The sequence below is a fragment of the Balaenoptera musculus genome, chromosome 4 (assembly GCF_009873245.2).
Source record: "Balaenoptera musculus isolate JJ_BM4_2016_0621 chromosome 4, mBalMus1.pri.v3, whole genome shotgun sequence".
Lineage (NCBI taxonomy): Eukaryota > Metazoa > Chordata > Mammalia > Artiodactyla > Balaenopteridae > Balaenoptera > Balaenoptera musculus.
This window is the reverse complement of record NC_045788.1, coordinates 66,790,622-66,813,200: the sequence shown is the minus strand read 5'-3', so window position 1 is coordinate 66,813,200 and position 22,579 is coordinate 66,790,622. Positions and strand designations below refer to the sequence as shown.

General features: G+C 38.3%; 1 protein-coding gene across 5 annotated transcripts in view; it reads right to left on the bottom strand.

The window, feature by feature from the left end:
- Positions 1-17,759: 17,759 nt before the first annotated feature.
- The window catches only part of TP63 (tumor protein p63), a 223,640-nt gene continuing 218,820 nt past the window's right edge, over positions 17,760-22,579 (bottom strand). For all 5 annotated transcript variants that reach the window (XM_036851102.1, XM_036851103.1, XM_036851104.1 and 2 more), the window contains one exon: positions 17,760-20,919. In XM_036851102.1, coding sequence (XP_036706997.1) covers positions 20,623-20,919 — 297 coding nt within the window. In that variant the 3' untranslated portion in view covers positions 17,760-20,622. The remainder of the gene's footprint in view (positions 20,920-22,579) is intronic.

Sequence of the window (22,579 nt, the reverse complement as noted above, 5' to 3'; positions counted from 1 at the left end):
TAAAAAATAATCTATCAAACTTTTATTAAACACTTCCTATGTTTTAAGCACTTTGTTTAGGAGTTGGGATAGAAAATTGAATATTAAATGGCCACTGTGCAGGAGGAACTTTCAAGAGATATATGGTCATCAAACGGAAAACACATAGCACACTGTGGTAACATCAATAAAAGAAGAGGATATATACAAACAATTTAACCACCCATACAGAATGAGCACAGACCACTCAGAAGGTACACACTGACCAGAGTGGATGCCTAACCTAAAAATTAATATTTAGAATTCTAAGGCAAGAATGATCTTTCTATCTTTCTTGTGTCAAGAAGTACCTGCAGAGGGGGGACCTTAAAGATGGCGGAGGAATAAGATGTGGAGATCACCTTCCTCCCCACAAATACATCAGAAATACATCTACATGTGGAACAACTCCTACAGAACACATACTGAATGCTGGCAGAAGACCTCAGACTTCCCAAGAGGCCAGAAACTCTCCACGTACCTGGGTAGGGCAAAAGAAAAAAGAAAAAAACAGAGACAAAAGAATAGGGACAGGACCTGCATCTCTGGGAGGGAGCTGTGAAGGAGGAATAGTTTCCACACACTAGGAAGCCCCTTCACTGGTAGAGATGGGAGGTGGGCAGAGGGGGAAGCTTTGGAGACACAGAGGAGAGCGCAGCAACAGGGGTGCGGAGGGCAAAGCGGAGAGATTCCCACACAGAGGATTGGTGCCGACCAGCACTCACCAGCCAGAGAGGCTTGTCTGCTCACCTGCTGGGGCGGGTGGGGGCTGGGAGCTGAGGTTCAGGCTTCGGAGGTCAGATCCTGGGGAGAGGACTGGGGTTGGCTGCGTGAACATAGCCTGAAGGGGGCTAGTGCACCACAGCTTGACCTGCCTAAGAGTCAAGAGAACATTTTTTCGGAGTGCATGAGGAGACGGGATTCAGAGCACCGCCTAAACGAGCTCCAGAGACAGGCACGAGCTGCAGCTATCAGTGCGGACCCCAGAGACGGGCATGAGATGCTAAGGCTGCTACTGCAGCCACCAAGAAGCTTGTGTGCAAGCACAGGTCACTATCCACACCTCCCCTCCTGGGAGCCTGTGCAGCCCACCACTGCCAGGGTCCCGTGATCCAGGGACAACTTCCCAAGGAGAACACACGGCATGCCTCAGGCTGTTGCAACGTCATGTTGGCCTCTGCTGCAGCAGGCTCCCCTCGCATTCCATACCCCTCCCCCCCTGGCCTGAGTGAGCCAGAGCCCCCTAATCAGCTGCTGCTTTAACCCCTTCCTGTCTGGGTGGCTGAGGGCTAAGGGTTGCCTGAGGGCAACCTACATGCAGAGGCGGGGCCAGAACCAAAGCTGAACCCCGGGAGCTGTGCGAACAAAGAAGAGAAAGGGAAATCTCTCCCAGCAGCCTCAGAAGCAGTGGATTAAATCCCCACAACCAACTTGATGTACCCTGAATCTGTGGAATACCTGAATAGACAATGAATCATCCCAGAATTGAGGAAGTGGACTTTGGGAGCAACTGCAGACTTGGGGTTTGCTGTATGTGACTGACTTGTTTCTGATTTTTAAGTTTATCTTAGTATAGTTTTTAGCTCTTTTTATCATTGGTAGATCTGTTTATTGGTTTGGTTGCTCTCTTCTTTTTTTTTTAAATTACTTAAAAAATTTTTTTTTATTTTAATAATTTTATTCTTTTTATTATTTATGTATTTATTTTTCTTTCTTTTTCTCTCCCTTTTCTTCTGAGCCATGTGGCTGACAGTGTCTTGGTGCTCCGGCCTGGTGTCAGGACTGAACCTCTGAGATGGGAGGCCTGAGTTCTGGACATTGGACCACCAGAGACATCCCAGCCCTACATAATATCAGTTGGCAAGAGCTCTCTCAGAGATCTCTATCTCAATACTAAGACCCAGCTCCACTCAACGAACAGCAAGCTCCAGTACTGGATGCCCCATGCTAAACATCTAGCAAGACAGGAACATAACCCCATCCATTAGCAGAGAGGCTGACTAAAATCATACTAAGTTCACAGACACCCCGAAACACACCGGATGTGGCCCAGCCTACCAGAAAGACAAGATCCAGCCCCACCCACCAGAACACAGGCACCAGTTCCCTCCACCAGGAAGCCTACACAAGCCACTGAACCAACTTTACCGACTGGGGGCAGACACCAAAAACAATAGGAACTATGAACCTGCAGCCTGCGAAAAGGAGACTCCAAACACAGTAAGTTAAGCAAAATGAGAAGACAGAGAAGTACGCAGCAGATGAAGGAGCAAGGTAAAAACCCACCAGACCAAGCAAATGAAGAGGAAGTAGGCAGTCTACCTGAAAAGAATTCAGAGTAATGATAGTAAAGATGATCCAAAATCATGGAAGTAGAATGGAGAAAATACAAGAAATGTTTAACAAGGACCTAGAAGAACTAAAGAGCAAACAAACAATGATGAACAACACAATAAATGTTTAAAATTCTGTAGAAGGAATCAATAGCAGAATAACTGAGGCAGAAGAACGGATAAGTGACCTGGAAGATAAAATAGTGGAAATAACTACCACAGAGCAGAATAAAGATTGAAAAGAATTGAGGACAGTCTCAAAGACCTCTGGAACAACATTAAATGCACCAACATTCTAATTATATGGGTCCCAGAAGAAGAAAAGAAAAAGAAAGGGTCTGAGAAAATATTTGAAGAGATTATAGGTGAAAACTTCCCTAACATGGGAAAGGAAATAGTCAATAAGTCCAGGAAGCACAGAGAGTCCCATACAGGATAAATCCAAGGAGAAACATGTCAAGAAACATATTAATCAAACTATCAAAAATTAAATACAAAGAAAAAATATTAAAAGCAGCAAGAGAAAAGCAACAAATAACATACAAGGGAATCCCCATAAGGTTAACAGCTGATCTTTCAGCAGTAACTCTGCAGGCCAGAAGAGAGTGGCAGGACATATTTAAAGTGATGGAAGGGGAGAACCTACCACCAAGATTACTCTACCCAGCAAGGATCTCATTCAGATTCAACGGAGAAATTAAAACCTGCACAGACAAGCAAAAGCTCAGAGGATTCAGCACCACCAAACCAGCTTTACAACAAATCCTGAAGGAACTTCTCTAGGCAGGAAACACAAGAGAAGGAAAAGACCTACAATAACAAACCCAAAACAATTAAGAAAATTGTAATAGGAACATACATATCGATAATTACCTTAAATGTAAATGGATTAAATGCTTCAACCAAAAGACATAGACTGGCTGAATGAATACAAAAACAAGACCCGTATATATGCTGTCTACAAGAGACCCACTTCAGAGCTGGGACACATACAGACTGAGAGTGAGGGGATGGAAAAAGATATTCCATGCAAATGGAAATCAGAAGAAAGCTACAGTAGCAATATTCATACCAGACAAAATAGACTAAAATAAAGACTATTACAAGAGAGAAAGAAGGACACTACATAATGATCAAGGCATCAATCCAAGCAGAAGATATAACAATTGCAAATATTTACACACCCAACATAGGAGCACCTCAATACATAAGGCAAATGCTAACAGCCATAGGGGAAATAACAGTAACACAATAATAGTAGGGAACTTTAACACCCCACTTTCACCAATGGACAGATCATCCAAAATGAAAATAAATAAGGAAACACAAGCTTTAAATGACACATTAAACAAGATGGACTTAATTGATATTTATAGGACATTCCATCCAAAAACCACAGAATATATTTTCTTCTCAAGTGCTCATGGAACATTCGCCAGAATAGATCATATCTTGGGTCACAAATCAAGCCTTGGTCAATTTAAGAAAATTGAAATCATATCAAGTATCTTTTCTGACCACAATGCTATGAGACTAGATATCAATGACAGGAAAAAAACTGTAAAAAATACAAACACATGGAGACTAAACAATACACAACTAAATAACCAAGAGATCACTGAAGAAATCAAAGCGGAAATCAAAAAAGACCTAAAAACAAATGACAATGAAAACACGATGACCCAAAACCTATGGGATGCAGCAAAAGCAGTTCTAAGAGGGAAGTTTATAGCAATACAATCCTACCTCAAAAACAAGAAAAATCTCAAATAACCAACCTAAAGCAATTAGAGAAAAAAGAACAACAACAAAAAAAACCCCCAAAGTTAGCAGAAGGAAAGAAATCATAAAGATCAGATCAGAAATAAAATTTTAAAAAAATGAAGGAAACAATAGCAAAGATCAATAAAACTAACAGCTGGTTCTTTGAGAAGATAAACAAAATTGATAAACCATTAGCCAGACTCATCAAGAAGAAAAGGAAGAAGACTCAAACCAACAGAACTAGAAATGAAAAAGGAGAAGTAACAACTGACACTGCAAAAATACAAAGGATCATGAGAGATTACTACAAGCAACTCTATGCCAATAAAATGGACAACCTGGAAGAAATGGACAAATTCTTAGAAAAGCACAACCTTCCGAGACTGAACCAGGAAGAAATAGAAAATATAAACAGACCAATCACAAGTAATGAAATTGAGACTGTGATTAAAAACATTCCAAAAAACAAAGGCCCAGGACTAGATGGCTTCACAGGCCAATTCTATCAAACATTTAGAGAAGAGCTAACACCCATCCTTCTCAAACTCTTCCAAAATATAGCAGAGGGAGGAACAATCCCAAACTCATTCTACAAGACCACCATCACCCTGATACCAAAACCAGACAAGGATATCACAAAGAAAGAAAACTACAGGCCAATACCACTGATGAATATAGGTGCAAAAATCCTCAACAAAATACTAGCAAACAGAATCCAACAGCACATTAAAAGGATCATACACCATGATCAAGTGGGGTTTATCCCAGGAATGCAAGGATTCTTCAATATATGCAAATCAATCAATGTGATAAGCCATATTAACAAACTGAAGGAGAAAAGCCATATGATCATCTCAATAGATGCAGAAAAAGCTTTCTACAAAATTCAGCACCCATTTATGATAAAAAGCCTCCAGAAAGTAGGCATAGAGGGAACTTACCTCAACATAATAAAGGCCATATATGACAAACTCACAGCCAACATCATTCTCAATGGTGAAAAACTGAAACCATTTCCACTAAGATCAGGAACAAGACAAGGTTGCCCACTCTCACCACTATTATTCAACATAGTTTTCGAAGTTTTAGCCACAGCAATCAGAGAAGAAAAAGAAATAAAAGGAATCCAAAATGGAAAAGAATAAGTAAAACTGTGACTGTTTGCAGATGACATGATACTATACATAGAGAATCCGAAAGATGCTACCAGAAAACTACTAGAACTAATCAATGAATTTGGTAAAGTAGCAGGATACAAAATTAATGCAAAGAAATCTCTTGCATTCCTATACACTACGGATGAAAAATCTGAAAGCAAAATTAAGGAAAAACTCCCATTTACCAATGCAATGAAAAGAATAAAATACCTAGGAATAAACCTACCTTAGGAGACCAACGACCTGTATGCAGAAAACTATAAGACCCTGATGAAAGAAGTTAAAGATGATACCAACAGATGGAGAGATATATCATATCCTTGGATTGGAAGAATCAACATTGTGAAAATGACTATACTACCCAAAGCAATCTACAGATTCAATGCAGTCCCTATCAAACAACCAATGGCATTTTTCACAGAACTAGAACAAAAAATTTCACAATTTGTATGGAAACACAAAAGACCCTGAAGAGCAGAAGCAATCTTGAGAAAGAAAAACAGAGCTGGAGGAATCAGGCTCCCTGATGTCAGACTATACTACAAAGCTACAGTAATCAAGACAGTATGGTACTGGCACAAAAACAGAAATATAGATCAATGGAACAGGATAGAAAGCCCAGAGATAAACCCACGCACATATGGTCACCTTATTTTTGATAAAGGAGGCAAGAATATACAATGGAGAAAAGACAGCCTCTTCAATAAGTGGTGCTGGGAAAACTGGACAGCTACATGTAAAAGAATGAAATTAGAACACTCCCTAACACCATACATGATAATAAACTCAAAATGGATTAAAGACCTAAATGTAAGGCCAGACACTATAAAACTCTTAGAGGAAAACATAGGCAGAACACTCTATGACTTACATTACAGCAAGATCCTTTTGACCCATGTCCTAGAGAAATGGAAATAAAAACAAAAATAAAAAAATTGGACCTAATGAAAGTTAAAAGCTTTTGCACAACAAAGGAAACCATAAACAAGATGAAAACACAACCATCAGAATGGGAGAAAATATTTGCAAATGAAGCAACTGACGAAGGATTAATCTCCAAAATATACAAGTAGCTCATGCAGCTCAATATCAAAAAAACAAACAATCCTATCTAAAAAAGGGGAGAAGACCTAAATAGACATTTCTCCACAGGAGATCACAGAGTGCCAACAAACACTTGAAAGGATGCCGAACATCACTAATCATTAGAGAAATGCAAATCAAAACTCCAATGAGGTATCACCTCACACCGGTCAGAATGGCCATCATCAAAAAATGGACAAATGATAAATGCTGGGGAGGGTGTGGAGAAAAGGGAACCCTCTTGCACTTTTGGTAGGAATGTAAATTGATACAGCCACTATGGAGAATAGTGGAGGTTCCTTAAAAAATTAAAAATAGAACTACCATACGACCCAGCAATCCCACTACAGGGCATATACCCTGAGAAAACCATAATTCAAAAAGAGTCATGTACCACAATGTTCATTGCAGCACTATTTACAATAGCCAGGACATGGAAGCAACCTAAGTGTTCATCAACAGGTGAATGGATAAAGAAGATGTGGTACATATATACAATGGAATATTACTCAGACATAAAAAGAAACGAAACTGAGTTATTTGGAGTGAAGTGGATGGACCTAGAGTCTGTCATACAGATTGAAGCAAGTCAGAAAGAGAAAAACAAATATTGTATGCTAACACATATATATTGAATCTAAAAAAAAAAAGGTTCTGTTGAACCTAAGGGCAGGAAAGGAATAAAGACTCAGACATAGAGAATGGACTTGAGGACATGGGGAGGGGGAAGGGTAATATGGAATGAAGTGAGAGAGTAGCATTGACATATATACACTACCAAATGTAGAATAGATAGCTAGTGGGAAAGAGCCGCATAGCACAGGGAGATCAGCTTGGTTCTTTGTGACCAACTAGAGGGGTGGGATAGGTAGTGTGGGAGGGAGATGTAAGAAAGAGGAGATATGGGGTTATATGTATATGTATAGCTGATTCACTTTGTTATACAGCAGAAACTAACACACCATTGTAAGGCAATTATACTCCAATAAAGATGTTAAAAAAAATAAAGACATATAAGGCTATTAAAAAAAAAAAGTACCTGGATTTTTCAAAGGGCATTTTTGATAGGTAGTGTAATTGGAAATATACTCTATTTGCTTTGTTTTCTTTTTTCTTTTCCATTTTTTCTCCCAGAGGGTAAGGGAAGTATTGCTTATGTTCTACATCACAACAATTAAAAGGCTGTTTTAGCATTCAGAAACAACCCCCGGCCAAAAAAAAAAAGAAAAATCAAACTGAATAGCAGAAGTCCTCCATACTGTATCATGGACACAGGAATGCAACTAAGTGATATAGAGTCATTTCCATGACAGACAATCAAGGAAACCTTGTTGGGAGGTGATGCTTGATTTAATACTTGAAAGATAGTTAGCCCTGAAGACGTAGGTTGAGATGGGTGAGGGAAGGCTCAAGACATTCTGTTGGAGAGGATAGCATAGCAATGCACAGAAGTATGAAGATTCAAGGATTGTTTGTTCATTCTACAAAGTTATTGAGTGACTATTATATTAGGATTCATCAGTGAACAATGCAAAGAACCCTGCCTAGTGAAGATTACTTTCTAGCAGAGAATGTTGGCTACTTAAACTTGGTTGGATGACATTAGACTTAAAGCATAAACCAGTGACAGACTGTAGATGGACTTTATCCTGTTGGCAATGGCCAGCAATTGAAGGGTTATCCCTCCAACTGGGGTCTGGGCGCATTGAATGTAATCTGGGGATGATAGATTCTGAAACTGCCTGGCATAAGACCACAGGTTTCAGCTTCCTGGATCTGTAGGAGTTAAGCCCAAGGGGAGTGACCCACTGAAAAATTACTTGCTTATTTAGAGACATGGAAAAAAGGTCTGAACTAGGATGGAAAGACTTGGTGTGACCTCTGATTCTACCACAAACTAGCTTTGTGAACTTGGGCATGCGTATAACTTCTCAGAGGCTCAGCTTTCTCAACAGTAAACTATAGCTGATAATATTCACTCTGCCTATTTTGCAGGATTGTGGAAGTCAAAAGAGATCATTTATATGAAATTTCTTAGAAAAGTTTGTATTAATGTATGTGAAAAATAGAAAGCTTTAATACTTATTTTTGCAATCAATCTAAATCATAAGGCCTTTTACCAGATTTTCTTTAGCTTTGTTTTTCTTGGTAGTATTTCTGTATGTGTATGAATAATCTAGAACACTTCTATTACCACTTCTTTTCCCTTGTGTTGACCTTGTCTCTTCTATTTCCTGAGAGATTAGAAAAGGGTGTCTCAGCTGCGAAAAGCATGGTATGAGGGGTTATTGTCATGGAAAATACCTATAGCTATTGCACAAATCTTTGCTTTTATCTCAGCGATTCCCATTAGCACCTCCCACGGATTTTCCCTAAACAGTGTTAATTTTTATGGCCTCTTAATTTTAGCTATGTAATGTCAGGATGTAGTCAAGTCCTCGTTATCTTTTTCAAATGGTGGGTTACCTCATGGAGAACTATATGTGTCTAGAATACTAATGATAGAAGAAAACTTAGAGCTCTCTACTTTCTTAGAGATGGGAATGACTGAGACTGCCGTGTCTTGTCCAAGGATTCCTGTGAGTTCATAGCAGAGGGACCATCAGAATCCAGGCTCTGGACTCTCCTGTCTGTGTTGCCCCTACTCCCTGTAGTATAGCTCCTCCCATTTCTATTTCTATTATCTCTTCATCATCCCAGACTGGGATTTATGTGATGTCTCTGAACATGAATGGAGAAAAAACGCCTAGTGCTTTCCTTCCAAAATGTGGAGGATCTTTCTCAGAGAAAACCCTCTGCCAAACTTAGAAATTCAGACTAGGAGCCTTAACCTGGCAGGTGCTCAGGACTCACCTATGACAGAGCTAGAGACGTTTTCTCATTGAAAATATAAAATAAAATGAAACTGATACGTAGAGACAATTCACCATGCTTCGGCTTTTAAAAAATACTTGGCAGGCATTAACAGAGTAATGAGGGATCACAACTACCCCATTTTACACATAAGGCAAATCAGGCAGAGAAGTTAAATAATTTTTTCACGGTCACCAGGTGATGAGTAGTGAAGTCAAGATGAGAATATAGGGGTCAGACTGCAAAGCTTAGCTGTCATTCACCCTTCTGTTCAACACATATTCCCTGTACACACTCTTCAGTGCAGAACACTGATTTTCTTTTTAATCTATCTATTTATTTATTATTGAACAGGTAATATATGCACATGGTACAAAATTCTAGAATACAAAATTATATACAATGAAAAGTATATTTCTCTCCTCCCATGCTCTTCTCCAGCCACTCCATGCTCCTTCTCAAAGGCAAACACCATGACCAGTTTGTTTCTTTTTTTGGCCACACCGCTCGACTTGCAGGATCTTAGTTCCCCAACTAGGGATTGAACCCAGGCCCCGGGCCCTGGCAGAGAAAGTGCCAAGTCCTAAACACTGGACCACCAGAGAATTCCATTACCAGTTTTTTATGGACTCCTTTAATGGTTGTCCGTGAACGTGGGTGTGTGTATACATATACATGCCTACACGTATATATCTGTGTATATACGTATAACATACATACATATATAATATTACACACAATCTTCTACACCTTGCTTTTTTCACATAACAGTTATTCTTGTAAATTTTTACACATGGATACATATATATCTGCTTCATTCTTTATCCCCCTAACATTTCTTTTATATATATATATATTTTTTGTTGTTGCTGTTGTTGTTAGTTTCTGCTTTATAATGAAGTGAATCCAGAACACTGATTTCTTGATAGTGTGAGAGATGTTATCCAAAACTGGTCAAGGAGAACCTAGGCTTTCCATTGCTAGATAGGCAATGGAACAGGCTACATATTTTTTCCTTAAAAAAGACATTTTGTGTAAACAGAGATGTTCATTCTTAATCCAAGCACCACAATGTGTCTTTGCATTCAAAAACAAATTAAAAAAAAAAAACAAAACCCAAAAGCGCCAACCAAGTGGCAGAGGCATCAAGGCCTGATTTGCATAGCCCTGAGAACATAAAAGTCATAACTGGTTCTAGTACCCCTATTATATGAATTACAGAGAGTGCTTCAGGTCAGGAGTGTTCATGGCTAGACAAAAGCATGGGGGTAGGAAAATAGTAAAGCAAATAGAGAGCTAGAGAAAGATCCACTTGTAAGCAGCATCCAAAATTATTAATTGCCATGTTCCACTGAGAGACAGTAAAATGAAAAGAATACGAACAAGAGCAAGGGCCTTGCTGTGGTATGGAAAAGAGACCTTTTTTGAAGTAGACACTGGGTTGTGTTGCACTGAAAGTGGGAAGGGAAGGTTCTTCCTTGCTATTGGCTAGTTGGATGCAGCCCGGCTGTGAGATGCTGGACAGTCCTATTTCCTGCCTGGACATCAGTTTCCTACTCCGTAAAATGAGGAACTTAGACTAGACGATTCCTAAGTTCTTTTTGGACTCCACTTCCAAGATCATAGTGCTGTGTCTTTCTCAACCATGAATTTCCCACAGTGCCTTGCACAGATCAGAAAGTATCAAGGGAAGTTGAGCAACCCCTTGGACAGAAAGCACAAAGGAAGTCTTCATAGTACCAAAGCCTACATGCTATCTCTGTGCAGATCTTTGTTGAGCTCAGCCTACCCTGTCAGATTCTCACACCTTAACAGAGTTTACTACCTCTGTTTTCTCACCAGGAATGCACCGACCCATTCAACACAAGGAGGAGAGCCTGGTATTGCATAAGAGTACCATGGAAGTCATTGGAGTGGGGTTCATAAGAAAATAGTCTTTCAGCCAAGAGACAGGGGAGTGTTTTCCTCAGGGAAGGAAAGAATGCATTACAATCAGGGGAGAGAGGCAGACATTCACACTCCTGCTACCCTCATCCAGGGAGGTCAAAGTGTTACAGAGGCTGTGATGATGGGCAAAGACTGTGGTATTGTACCCCAGGACAAGAAGTAATGAGGCTAAGGAGACGAAAGATGGAGGGGAGAGGCAGCCAAGCTATGTTCTGTACTCATGGATAGGATATTATAAGAAGGAAGAAGAAGGGCAGTATCTAAGAAGACAAAACACCCATTGATTGCCAAATCCTGATTGAATACCAGCCAGCCCTGGGACACTATGATGCCTTCTGCTGGGCCTGGGTGAGACTACTCTTAGACGTGACTCCTTGCCCTGCATGTGACTCTTGAAGGTATCGCAAGTCTGAGGGTGAGGGTCAATAGGAATGAAGTGTCAGGCCACTACCTCCAAGGAATGGCTTGGAACTCCTGGCCATGTGCAAATAACCCTGGTGCCCTATCCATTGTAGAGGGAATTACCACTCCCCTAGGAACATCAGGTTTGAGTGGAGAATGGAATACGATGTGGGTGTCTCCAGTAGAAAGGAAGAGAGGGGAACAGGCAGGGAAATGGGAATGTTCCAAAAACAACTTTCACATCATTTTGCTGAAAGTTTGTGCTGCTTACAAGTAAACACCTCCAGGTCTCTGAAGAAGCAAAAGGCAAGAAGGGAAAAGGACATTGAGATGCCCCCCTATCTTAAAAGTAGTAAAAGAAAATACAAAAAACACGTGCACTGAAATCCACACACCCACACAGTGGCCTGAAAATAGTATTGAACTTAGAAATCTTTTTCCTAGGGCTTGGTTTCTCCTGCCTGGGTGAGATTCACAAAAATGAATTTCCTAGAACATTCTTTTATAACCTTCCTGTTGGATATTTATGAATGCCAAAATTTGCTATAATATACCAAATGTAATATACCTTGATGCCACTGTAATTCTAGAACTCTTGAGAGCAAACATTCTGAACATATCCAAAACGCATTTGGCAGGAGGCCCTGTGGAGTGATACAGCAGAATTTCTATTCATTTCACAGCCCAGAATCTGACAATGGGTTGATCTTTGTGTTCTTTCTCCTTACACTCTCATTTAAAATTCCAGCTTTTCTGTACCCTAGATATAGTGAGTGCTTTCAGTGCTTTCTCTATTTTTTACTCATTAATGGAGCAGAGTAGTATTAGGAAGGTATTGGTAAGTTGAAAAAAAATTGAATACAGCTAATGCAAACTTAGCTAAAATATGGTAGGGCAGAATGATCAACTTGTAAAAGACAGTACCTAGAGTTTAGGAGTATAAAACCAGTATTCAAAATCATCATAACTTCTTTTACAGATAAAATTGTGGTACTCCCCAAATTATAGAGCAAATGCCAGATGAATTAAAGTGCCATAAAATTCTTCATTTACTATATATTGTTCTGTAAGCCAAGCTCCCTTTGCTAGAAATTTCTTCTCATCTTTTGGCCCGTTGTATCTAAATTTTACTCAAATTACAAAATGCTGTACCTCAAGATCCAAAGCCTAGAATTCTGAGCAGAATCGCAAAAGAGAAATTTACCTGCCAGTACTTGCCACTCAGCACGTAGGTTCAGGATTAGTGTGAGAGTTACAAATCTCATAAATTTCAAGCACACACCCAACACTGACTCTAAAGCAGCCAAAAATAAATAAATTTAAAAAAAAATAATAAAAATAAAAAACAAGAGCACAACTTTAATGAACCACTATTATCTGAAAAAATATATGTATTATACATATATAATATGTATATATACCTATACACACATTTGTTGAGTTTTCACACTGTAATTTGTCTTAAAACTACAACCTCATATCTATATTGGCAGAGCTGTTTTATGCCATCCTTCAGCTCTCTCCTAAAGGAAATTACTGAAATAGTAACAAGTTAGGGTTTCACACTCCTCATTTTACAGATGCTGAAACCGTGGTGCAGAAAATTAAGCATCGGGCCCCAGTCATCAGACTTCGGTCCATTGTTCTTTCCACTCTTTCTCTTTGTATTTCCATGAAAATCTATACATCTGCATAACCATTTTTGGAATGAGTCTGAAGCACCGGAAAAAAAAAGTCTCAAGTTCAGAAAAATAATAATAAACTAATAATAAACACTAAGGCCTTTATAGTTACAAAGAGGATGCTGGGAAATCTATACTCAAGGCTGGACATATCCTATGTTCAGTTTACCTAGTAAGAGGACTGTGGAATATGAAAAGAGAAAGAATTGTTGAAGGGAGAGTGAATACTGTCTCCTGCCAGTCTACAGGTGTCCTGACTCAAGATTCCTGAGTCAGGAAGGCTCCAATGTGTACCCTGCCACACACGTACAATCATTTCGTACTTTTATTTTGCTATCAGCAGTGTCTTGTATACCAACTAGAATCCCTGGGTTACCTTCTAGAAACTTTGGACAGTGCACCAAAACACAGAAATATAGTCCCTGGATCTCAGAAGTCCTATGCAAATTTTAGATAATCCAAGCATGTTTAATCAACAGTAAGTCTTTGGTGTTCTGTATTGTTAGTTAAGTTATTCTAATAACTAACAGTGTAACAGCAAAAAATCATTATCCATTATCATCTGCATCTAATTTCTTTTAAAAATATTTTAGTAACTTTATGAAATACAGAAGTGAAGAGTGAAAAACAACATAATCAGAAATTTTAATAAGAATTTAAATATAGTAAACCTAAAATTTTGTTCTTTGTTTTCATGATATTAGAGGTACGTATACACAAAATGAGAAATATCCTCTGAATGCAATTAACTGCTCATGAACTATCACTGCAACCTGGGAAATAACCATCCTCTATATACTGATTTCAAATACATCTCTGATATGTTCTAGCTTATCATTACTTCTGATTGTTCATCTTGTATTTGCATCATTATTTGCAATACTTTAAAAAAATTGTAACATTTGATGGCTTATGGTTTTGTTGAGAGAGGATGACCATGTCCTTTGCTCCAAAATTGCAAAATATTTTTATTTTTAAATTCATAAACACCAATTAGAAGGATCAATTCAGTGAGTTAAATTTCTACATCATCTAGTTTCTTCCAGTTTATCAATACCTTCAATACATACCCACCTTCAGTATTTGTCCACTCGTGAAGCGTATCGGGTAAATTTTGGTAACAAGAATCATTAGAGCTAAAGAATACTGTCACATGTCCTTTTAGAAAAATAGAATGGTCAGGCTCTTGTCCTCCAAATTTACATGATGAAATTCACCTGTTTAATAATTAACTATATAAGAGTACCATATATCCTTTTTCATCCTTAGAACTCTATTGCTCAACCATTGAGCCTTTTGTTTGAGAAAGTTCATCTAAGATATCATCACACAAAGACTCAGTCTGAGATTTAACTTAGACAATTCATTTCACCATCATCACTAGAGTCCCAGGTGGCACTGTCTCTTTATAGTCATCTTCTGATTTAACAATTTTGAAACATCCTCCTCTGTCAATTTTAATCTCTTGGACATTATGAGGAGAAAATTTTTTTTAAAATCTGAATTCTTATAAAAAAAACTAAAAGCAGACTACAAAGATAAATGTCTCTCATATTATTCTATACGTTCTTGAAAGATGATGCAAAAATTTTGAGCAACACAGTAGGAAAACTGGATAATTATACAATAGTAAATTCATTTAATCACCCTCCAGTCTTCTTACTGCATCATCTTTCTAAGCCAGTTGTCCAATAAAACTATATGAAAGCCACTTACATAAATTTAAGTTTTCTAAATTTAAGTAGGCACATACAATATAAAAAGAGAGGTAAAATTAATTTTAGTAATAGATTTTATTTAACCTGTAACATCTTTGAACACATATCTGCATCAAAATTATCAGTGAACTATTTTATATTCTTTGTTTTTATTCTAAATCTCTGAAATCTAATGTTCAATCTGTACTTATAGCACTTCTCAGTTTTGAATAGCCACATTTTAAGTACTTAGTAGTCATATATGTCTAGTAGTTACCATATTAGATAGCATAGTTTTGGACAATTCCACCATTCTTCCTTTTTTAAAATTTTAGTCTTTGGGTTCTTTGATCATTGAATTAATTGATAAGTTAGGATAAAGTAATTCCTAGAATGATAAAAAGAGACAACGTCTCAAGATATGGAAAAACAAAATCACTTTCCATACTGAACTTTAGATTTATAAAGGCCCTTTGATAATTACAATAGATACATTTTATTCTTTTTTAAAAAGGCAGTGGGCTTCCCTGGTGGCGCAGTGGTTGAGAGTCTGCCTGCCAATGCAGGGAATACGGGTTCGAGCCCTGGTCTGGGAGGATCCCACGTGCCGCGGAGCAACTAGGCCCGTTGAGCCACAACTACTGAGCCTGCGCGTCTGGAGCCTGTGCTCTGCAATAGGAGAGGCCGCGATAGTGAGAGGCCCACGCACCGCGATGAAGAGTGTCCCCCGCTTGCCACGACTGGAGGAGGCCCTCACGCAGAAACGGGAACCCAACGCAGCCAAAAAAAAAAAAAAAAAGTAGTTTTGGAATTCTTAAGAATTTTTAAGAGTTCAAAGTTGAGAGAACAGACTGATGAAAAAATCAGCCAAAGACCTTAACAGACATCTCACAAAAGGGATATACAGATGAAGAATAAACATATGAAAAGATACTCAACTTAGGTCATTAGGGATGTGCAAATTAAAACATCGAGATACCACTACACACCTTTTAGAATGGCCAAAATCCAGAACACTAACACCACCAAATGCTGGTGAGGATGTGGAACAACAGGACCTCTCATTCACTGCTGATAGGAAGGCATAGCCGCTTTGGAACACAATTAGGCAGTTTCCTACAAACTTAAACATATTCTTATCATACAATCCAGCAATCACACTCTTTGGTATTTACCCAAAGGAGTAGAAAATTTATGTCCACGTGAAAACTTGCACACAGATGTTTATAGCACCTTCATTCATAACTGTCAAAACTTGGAAGCAACCAAGATGTCTTTCAACAGGAAATGAACAAATAAACTGGTATGTCCAGACAATAGAGTATTATTCAGTGCTAAAAAAAAAAAAAAGAAATATTAAGCCATAAAGACATGGAGGAAATTTAAATGTATGTGTACTACTAAGTGAAAGAAGTCCACCTGAAAAGACTGTATACTATGATTCTAGCTATATGACATTCTTAAAAAGGCAAAATTATGAAGACAATTTTAAAAAAATGCCAGACAGTAAAAGTTGCTGGCAGGAGTTTTTGGGAGGGAGGGATAAATAGGTGAAACACAGGATTTTTAGGGCACTGAAACTACTCGTTATGATACCATAATGGTGGACATGTCATTATACATTTGTCCAAACTCATAAAATGTACAACACAAGAGTGAACCCTAATGTAAACTGTGGACTTTGGGTGATAATGATGTATCAACATAGGTTCCTCAGTTGTAACAAATGTAGCACTCTGGAGGGGGAGGTTTGATAATGAGGGAAGCTAAGCATCTGTGGTCTCTGTACTTTTCTCTCAATTTTGCTATGAAGCTAAAACTTCTCTAAAAAAAACCCTTAAAGTTAAAAAAGTTTTGCTTCTATGCACTTCAGAAGACCTCTAAGAAAGAATAAAAGTCATGAAGTACCAATCCATACAAATGGTTAGAACTGCTCAAAAAACATAGAAATAAATGACAATTCAGTCCAAAGTGCCTTAACAGTATATCAAGAATTAACCATTTTCACTGCTTTTTCTTTTTCTGGCAGCCATTGTATCAACCATGTCATTTTGAGGGATCTAACACCTAAATTTTAAGGAATAAGAACTGGAACCTTTTGGTACCCCTAATTTAAGCTGAAACTGCCTTGCCAGTAGGAATGCATTTTTTCATCATGTGATTACAACTATTAATAGGAAAACACATTAATGTATGTAATACTATATATATGTTATTCTGTAAAGTTATATATAAATCCAAGGTACTAAATTGTTTTCATGCCATCTAATGTCAGTCCATAAAAGAACAAACTTACTTCTTTAAAAAAAAAATCATTAAACCGTTTTGATAGAAGATATTTCATTTGCTGAATCAATATATATAATTGAAAGGTGATATTTAACACTGAGTTTAAAGGGGAACATGCCACAGCCCACCATCTGCAATGCTGTCCCCACATAAAATCAGAGTAATCTGCATGCCAGCCCGCAGTCCTGAGGAGGTCATTGCTGAGCACCATGGGAAGGTCACTAAATTAGACATTAGGAATATCTGCAGTCTAGTCCCTGTTCCAAAGCAAACTCATTCTCACCTCAATCAAATAACATATTAAATCTGCGAGTATCTTGTGTACCAAATGAGGTGTATATTCCTGGTCTTTAGATTGGCTAAAATAAGAAAATAATGATTTTTTGTTTCAGGATTAGAAGTATCAATATTTGAATCTCTCTAATGTTTCTTTCAGTATTTTTTCCTCTACCTCAATAAAAATAAGGCCAAAGGATAGACAGGCAGGCAGACAGACAGACAAACACACACACACACCCAACACCATTTCTCAATGCATTTTTATTTATTTTTTAATTTTATTGCATGTCCTGGCAAACATAAGTGGCTTGTGGATTTGCCTCTGGCTCACCAAAAGCCCATTACCCAAAATACCAAAAGACAAGCAACTGAAGCTTAAAAAAAAAAAAAAAAAAAACATCACATCTATAAGAAAACCTTTTCAAAAACATTAATAAAGCATATAAAACATTTGGCATTGACTTAATTTTTTACAATTATAAAAATAATAAAAAAAATGCAACCTTTTAACATTCAACATCCTGCATACTATACTTTAGGGGAATATCAAGAAAACAGAAGGTAAATGGATTTAATGAAGTAAGTTCTAGTCTCCATTTCCATTTCTAATCAACTCCAAACAAAAATCTATCCATTCTTCAGCTAACTGTACTGAACTGAGGCCACAAGAACTCCATTAAGCCCATGCCCCCTCTGTCTGTCTTAATATTCTTTTGCCCCTCATGCTAGCTACTCATACACTCAAAAAACGTAAGTTGCCACCAGGATGTGAGGCCAGTAGTTGTGCCTCACTTTGGCTCATGCCAAACCCATGATATACAGTGAAGGAATTTCTGAGTCCTTAGTGCCACCTGAAGAGTGCTGAAATAGCTCAGAAGATGTCCTAGGTTTATTCAAACACTCATGATAGTCCAGGAAGCCATTTGCCCTCCTAGCATTGCCAAGGCATGGCTTTCATTCTTCCTGTTAATAGGTTTTCAAACCTGCATGCTTGTTCCACATATTAACAGTGCTTATTACCATTTATGCAAAATAAAACTTTGAAATCAAGGACTCACTCTCTTTAACATACAAAACTAAAAAATAAAAAATAAAAATCAATTTTTCCCTTCCCCCCATCTTACAGTAATGGCATTTTAAAATTTGACATTGTAGTCTTACTAAATGGTGTTTCCAGGAAAATATAAAAACAATAATAATAACAAAAAAAGTTTCAACTGTGGTTCTGGAAAACCCGGTATCCCAAGAAGAAAAAGATAGTGAAACACAAAGTATGCACGTTCACTTGCAAAACATATATACACTTTTCAGATGAAACTCATATATATTTTTGAGCCACATTAGTCCTTTTGCACTTTAAAATAAAAATGGAAGCTTATGTGCAATGATAGCCCTTTACCAGAAGGCACGACAGGCTTTTAGAGCTCATTAGCATATATACAAAATACTTGTTTCATAGTTTGAAAAAAAGTATTTGCTACAAAGTATGTTTCTAAAAGATGTACAGCAATATCTCCATTTACACGTTTTTTCAGAGTCTGAAGACAACTCTTTGCTTATGTGGTTCAGGCAACATCTCCAATGGAAGGCTTATCCTCTGATCTGTCAGGACATTTTTATGTGTATGCACAGTCCAGAAGACAGATGGACGGGAAACTGGGTTCTCACAGTTACTTTCCAACAAAGTGAAACTATTATTGTTCAAAAAGAAAAGTGATATGGTGATACAACTGATGCTTTAGGAAAACTGATCTCATAATTTTATATTTTCCAAATCACTGCTCCTATTTTAAACCTTGAAGAGAGAAAGATCAACAAGCCTCTATATGCAGAATTTTATAGAATGTGAGGGTCGTTAGAAGAAACATTTGCCAAATAATACTATTTATGTTTCAAAAAGTCCTCCAAGTATTTCAATTCATGGCTCACTGAGATCTCTTACTGTTTAGTGGAGATTCAATAGCTCTGTATGATTCCTGTTTTTCCTGGATATTCTTAATAGACATTAAAGCTTTATTGCAAGAACTAGGCCGATGGCATTCATCCCAATCAAATCAACCTTAATTCTAACAAGGGTAGCAAATGTGTAATTGAGTTAATCAATCTAGTAGGAAAATTTGGTTTACAGGTGTTTGTACTGGCAGCTAATGCTTTGCCAAAAAATACTGAGAGTTAAGGTGTCTGGCATTAAATTTGAGGAGATTGCTGAAATACCCAGACACGTGATACCAGGTGTTATTGAACTGGCTTCCATGACTTTTTAAGAATTTTAGCCATGACTCACATTCCCCAATCCCAACCAAAAGCAAGAGAGAATATTTCCTTTCCTATGGTGAGTGATAGCGTGAACATGAACTTTTTCTTGCACTTGAACTAAATCACCCCAAAGGCAACCATCATCAGTAGTAGGGATATCAGTAACATAAAATATACCAACATAGAGAATCGTGTACATATGTATACAGTCTCACCCACATAATAACAAGCAGATCTAACCAAAGGTTTGATGTGGCATGTGTTTAGCATCAAAAGAACTGAAGGCACCTACATGTCACTGTCACTCACATGTCCTATCAAGATCTAGATACCTATTACCATACATGGCTGGCCTTGAGAGATGGGGTATAGATAAGCCATCCAAAAAGTAAAAAAAAAAAAAAAAAAAAAAAAAAAAAGGCAATAAGTGCAACTCAATTTTTTTTCCTTTAAATTACATTTTAAACAATACTCAATGCCCCCCACCCAAAAATATATACTGTATATTTATATATTTATATATATAGTCTTAGACTATAAGGGTGAAAATGCTTTATAAAAGTCAAGGAGAGACCTCTGCAGCTTAAGGAGACACACACTGCTTTTTTGCTCACTTCTACCTAGCCATGACAATTACAGTCCTGCAAGCAAGAGACCTGAAGGCTTAAAGCCAGAATCACAATCAGATGCCAGGTTGCACATTAGGTAAAAAGTAGCCTCTTCCTTCTCCTTCCCTTAAGAAACCTGACTGAAAAGAGGAAGGAGGGGAGCTAGGAAGAATGCTTGGCTGGTCAAACAGTGGCGCCTGGTAGTGGGGTTAGGGGGTGGGAAGACGGAAAGAGCTCGAACCGCAACGCTCATCTCACTCCCCCTCCTCTTTGATGCGCTGTTGCTTGTTGCGACGAGCATCCATGTCAAAGTTGAAGTCATTCCACTCATCGCGGGGTGGGAAGGAGATGGTCTGGCGGAGCGTGAAGCGCACGGCGTCAATTACACGCTCGCCCCGGGTCTCACTGGAGCCCACACTGACTGTGGAGGCACCACTTGGGGTCCGCAGGAGGTGGGGAGGGGACGAGAAGTCATGGAGCTGCCGGTGGTCCAGGATGCCTTTCCAGATGGCATGTCGGAATTGCTCAGGGATTTTTAGACTTGCCAAATCCTGTGCAATAGGGAAGCAAATCAGGAAGAATTAAGACAAGGAGACAAACTGACATTTAGTCCACACCATTCTGTCATTCCCCAATGCTCGGCTTTAACTGACCTGCATTTACTGAACTCTACATTGGAAAATAAAATTAGCTCTTTATTAATCTTTGGCATATATGTAACCAAGCACAGATATACAGGCTGGAGGTGCCATCTCTTCTTGTAGGTAGCATTTTACTTATTCTCTATTGGTCTCAGTTTCTTCAGTGGTAAAATAGAGGTAATATTTAGATCAGAGAACACAAATCCCCAAACTAAAACATCAGGTAAAGGAAACTTCCAACTCTCAGATCTACCTCGCTCTAATCACTGGAAGAAAGATATTAATGGAATGCCACCACTTCTCAAATGAGGAGATGGGAACAAAAGATTACTAACAGATATTGAACACTTTCGACATGCCAGGGGTTGAACTACTTATTTTTTATTCATGATCTCATTTAATGCTAAGATTAGTGGTAGATATTATTCCACCTATTTTATAGACAGAAAAGCTGAAGGTCAGAGAGGTTGATAATTCTAAAGTTACACAATTAAGTGAATGAACTGTGGATTCAGGACCTCCTCTGAGCCTAAAACTGCCCTAATGGCCAAAAGGTTTCTTGGTGTTTGGATAAATCAGGGTATCAAAATACAGAGTACGTGTCCATGTTCTGTGGTTGGGGGTAGAAGGCATTACAAAGATGGTTGATCTTAACTAACTGTGGTCGCATCTCTGTTTACCTGCACTAGCTCCTCATTAGCTTTAGTGTTGGCGCGCATTTTTTATGGAGCAGTATGGTAGGTAGAAAGAATGTTGTGCTTAGAGTCAGAAGACCTTGACAGAAGTTCTTATTCTGTTACTGACTGGCTCTAGACCTTCATTAAGTCACTTATTTTCTACTGGCCTCAGTTTCCTCATTGGTAAAATGGGATACAATTCCTTTTTAGGTCAACACATACTGTGGACTCATATGCAAATGTGGATATGAAAGTATTTTGCAAATTATAAAGTACACTATGTAAATCTTAAATCATCTGAATTATTACTATGTTATACCATGATTAACCCATCCTTGCATCTTAGAGGGAATACTTATAACAACTCCAAAATTTAACCATATTCCTTTTCCAGGGAGGTATGTGAAGTAACTGAGACTGGTCTTGAGAGACAAGCGGAAAAGGAGGTGTCTATTTCCAGTGATGAGCAGGAAGAAGCTGAAGTGAGGATGCGGAAATCAGATAGCCTCCCAATATTTCCTAATTTGGAAATGTGCAGTGTGGGTACTCCAATTTCCTATTCTAGCATACATTATAAAGAAGTTATTCCACAAATAGATAAGTGAGCATAGTTCTTTATGCTTCTGAAACTCCCAATAAGTCCCAAACTCTCTGTACACTAGGCTCCATTAATCTGCATTACTCTCTGGATAGATTTTAACTTATACTGACAGGTGAGAAAGCTGTGGCCCAGAGCCTGGCCCAGGACCTAGCCAACACCAGCAGAGATAGATTTGTGGAGAGCATCAGCAGATCCTAGCAGCCAAAGGGGCATCCTGACGTACTCCCCAGTGGGGACAGTGAGACAGTTGAAGGTAAAACTTTGCAAATATAGGGAAGGGACACATTTCCTG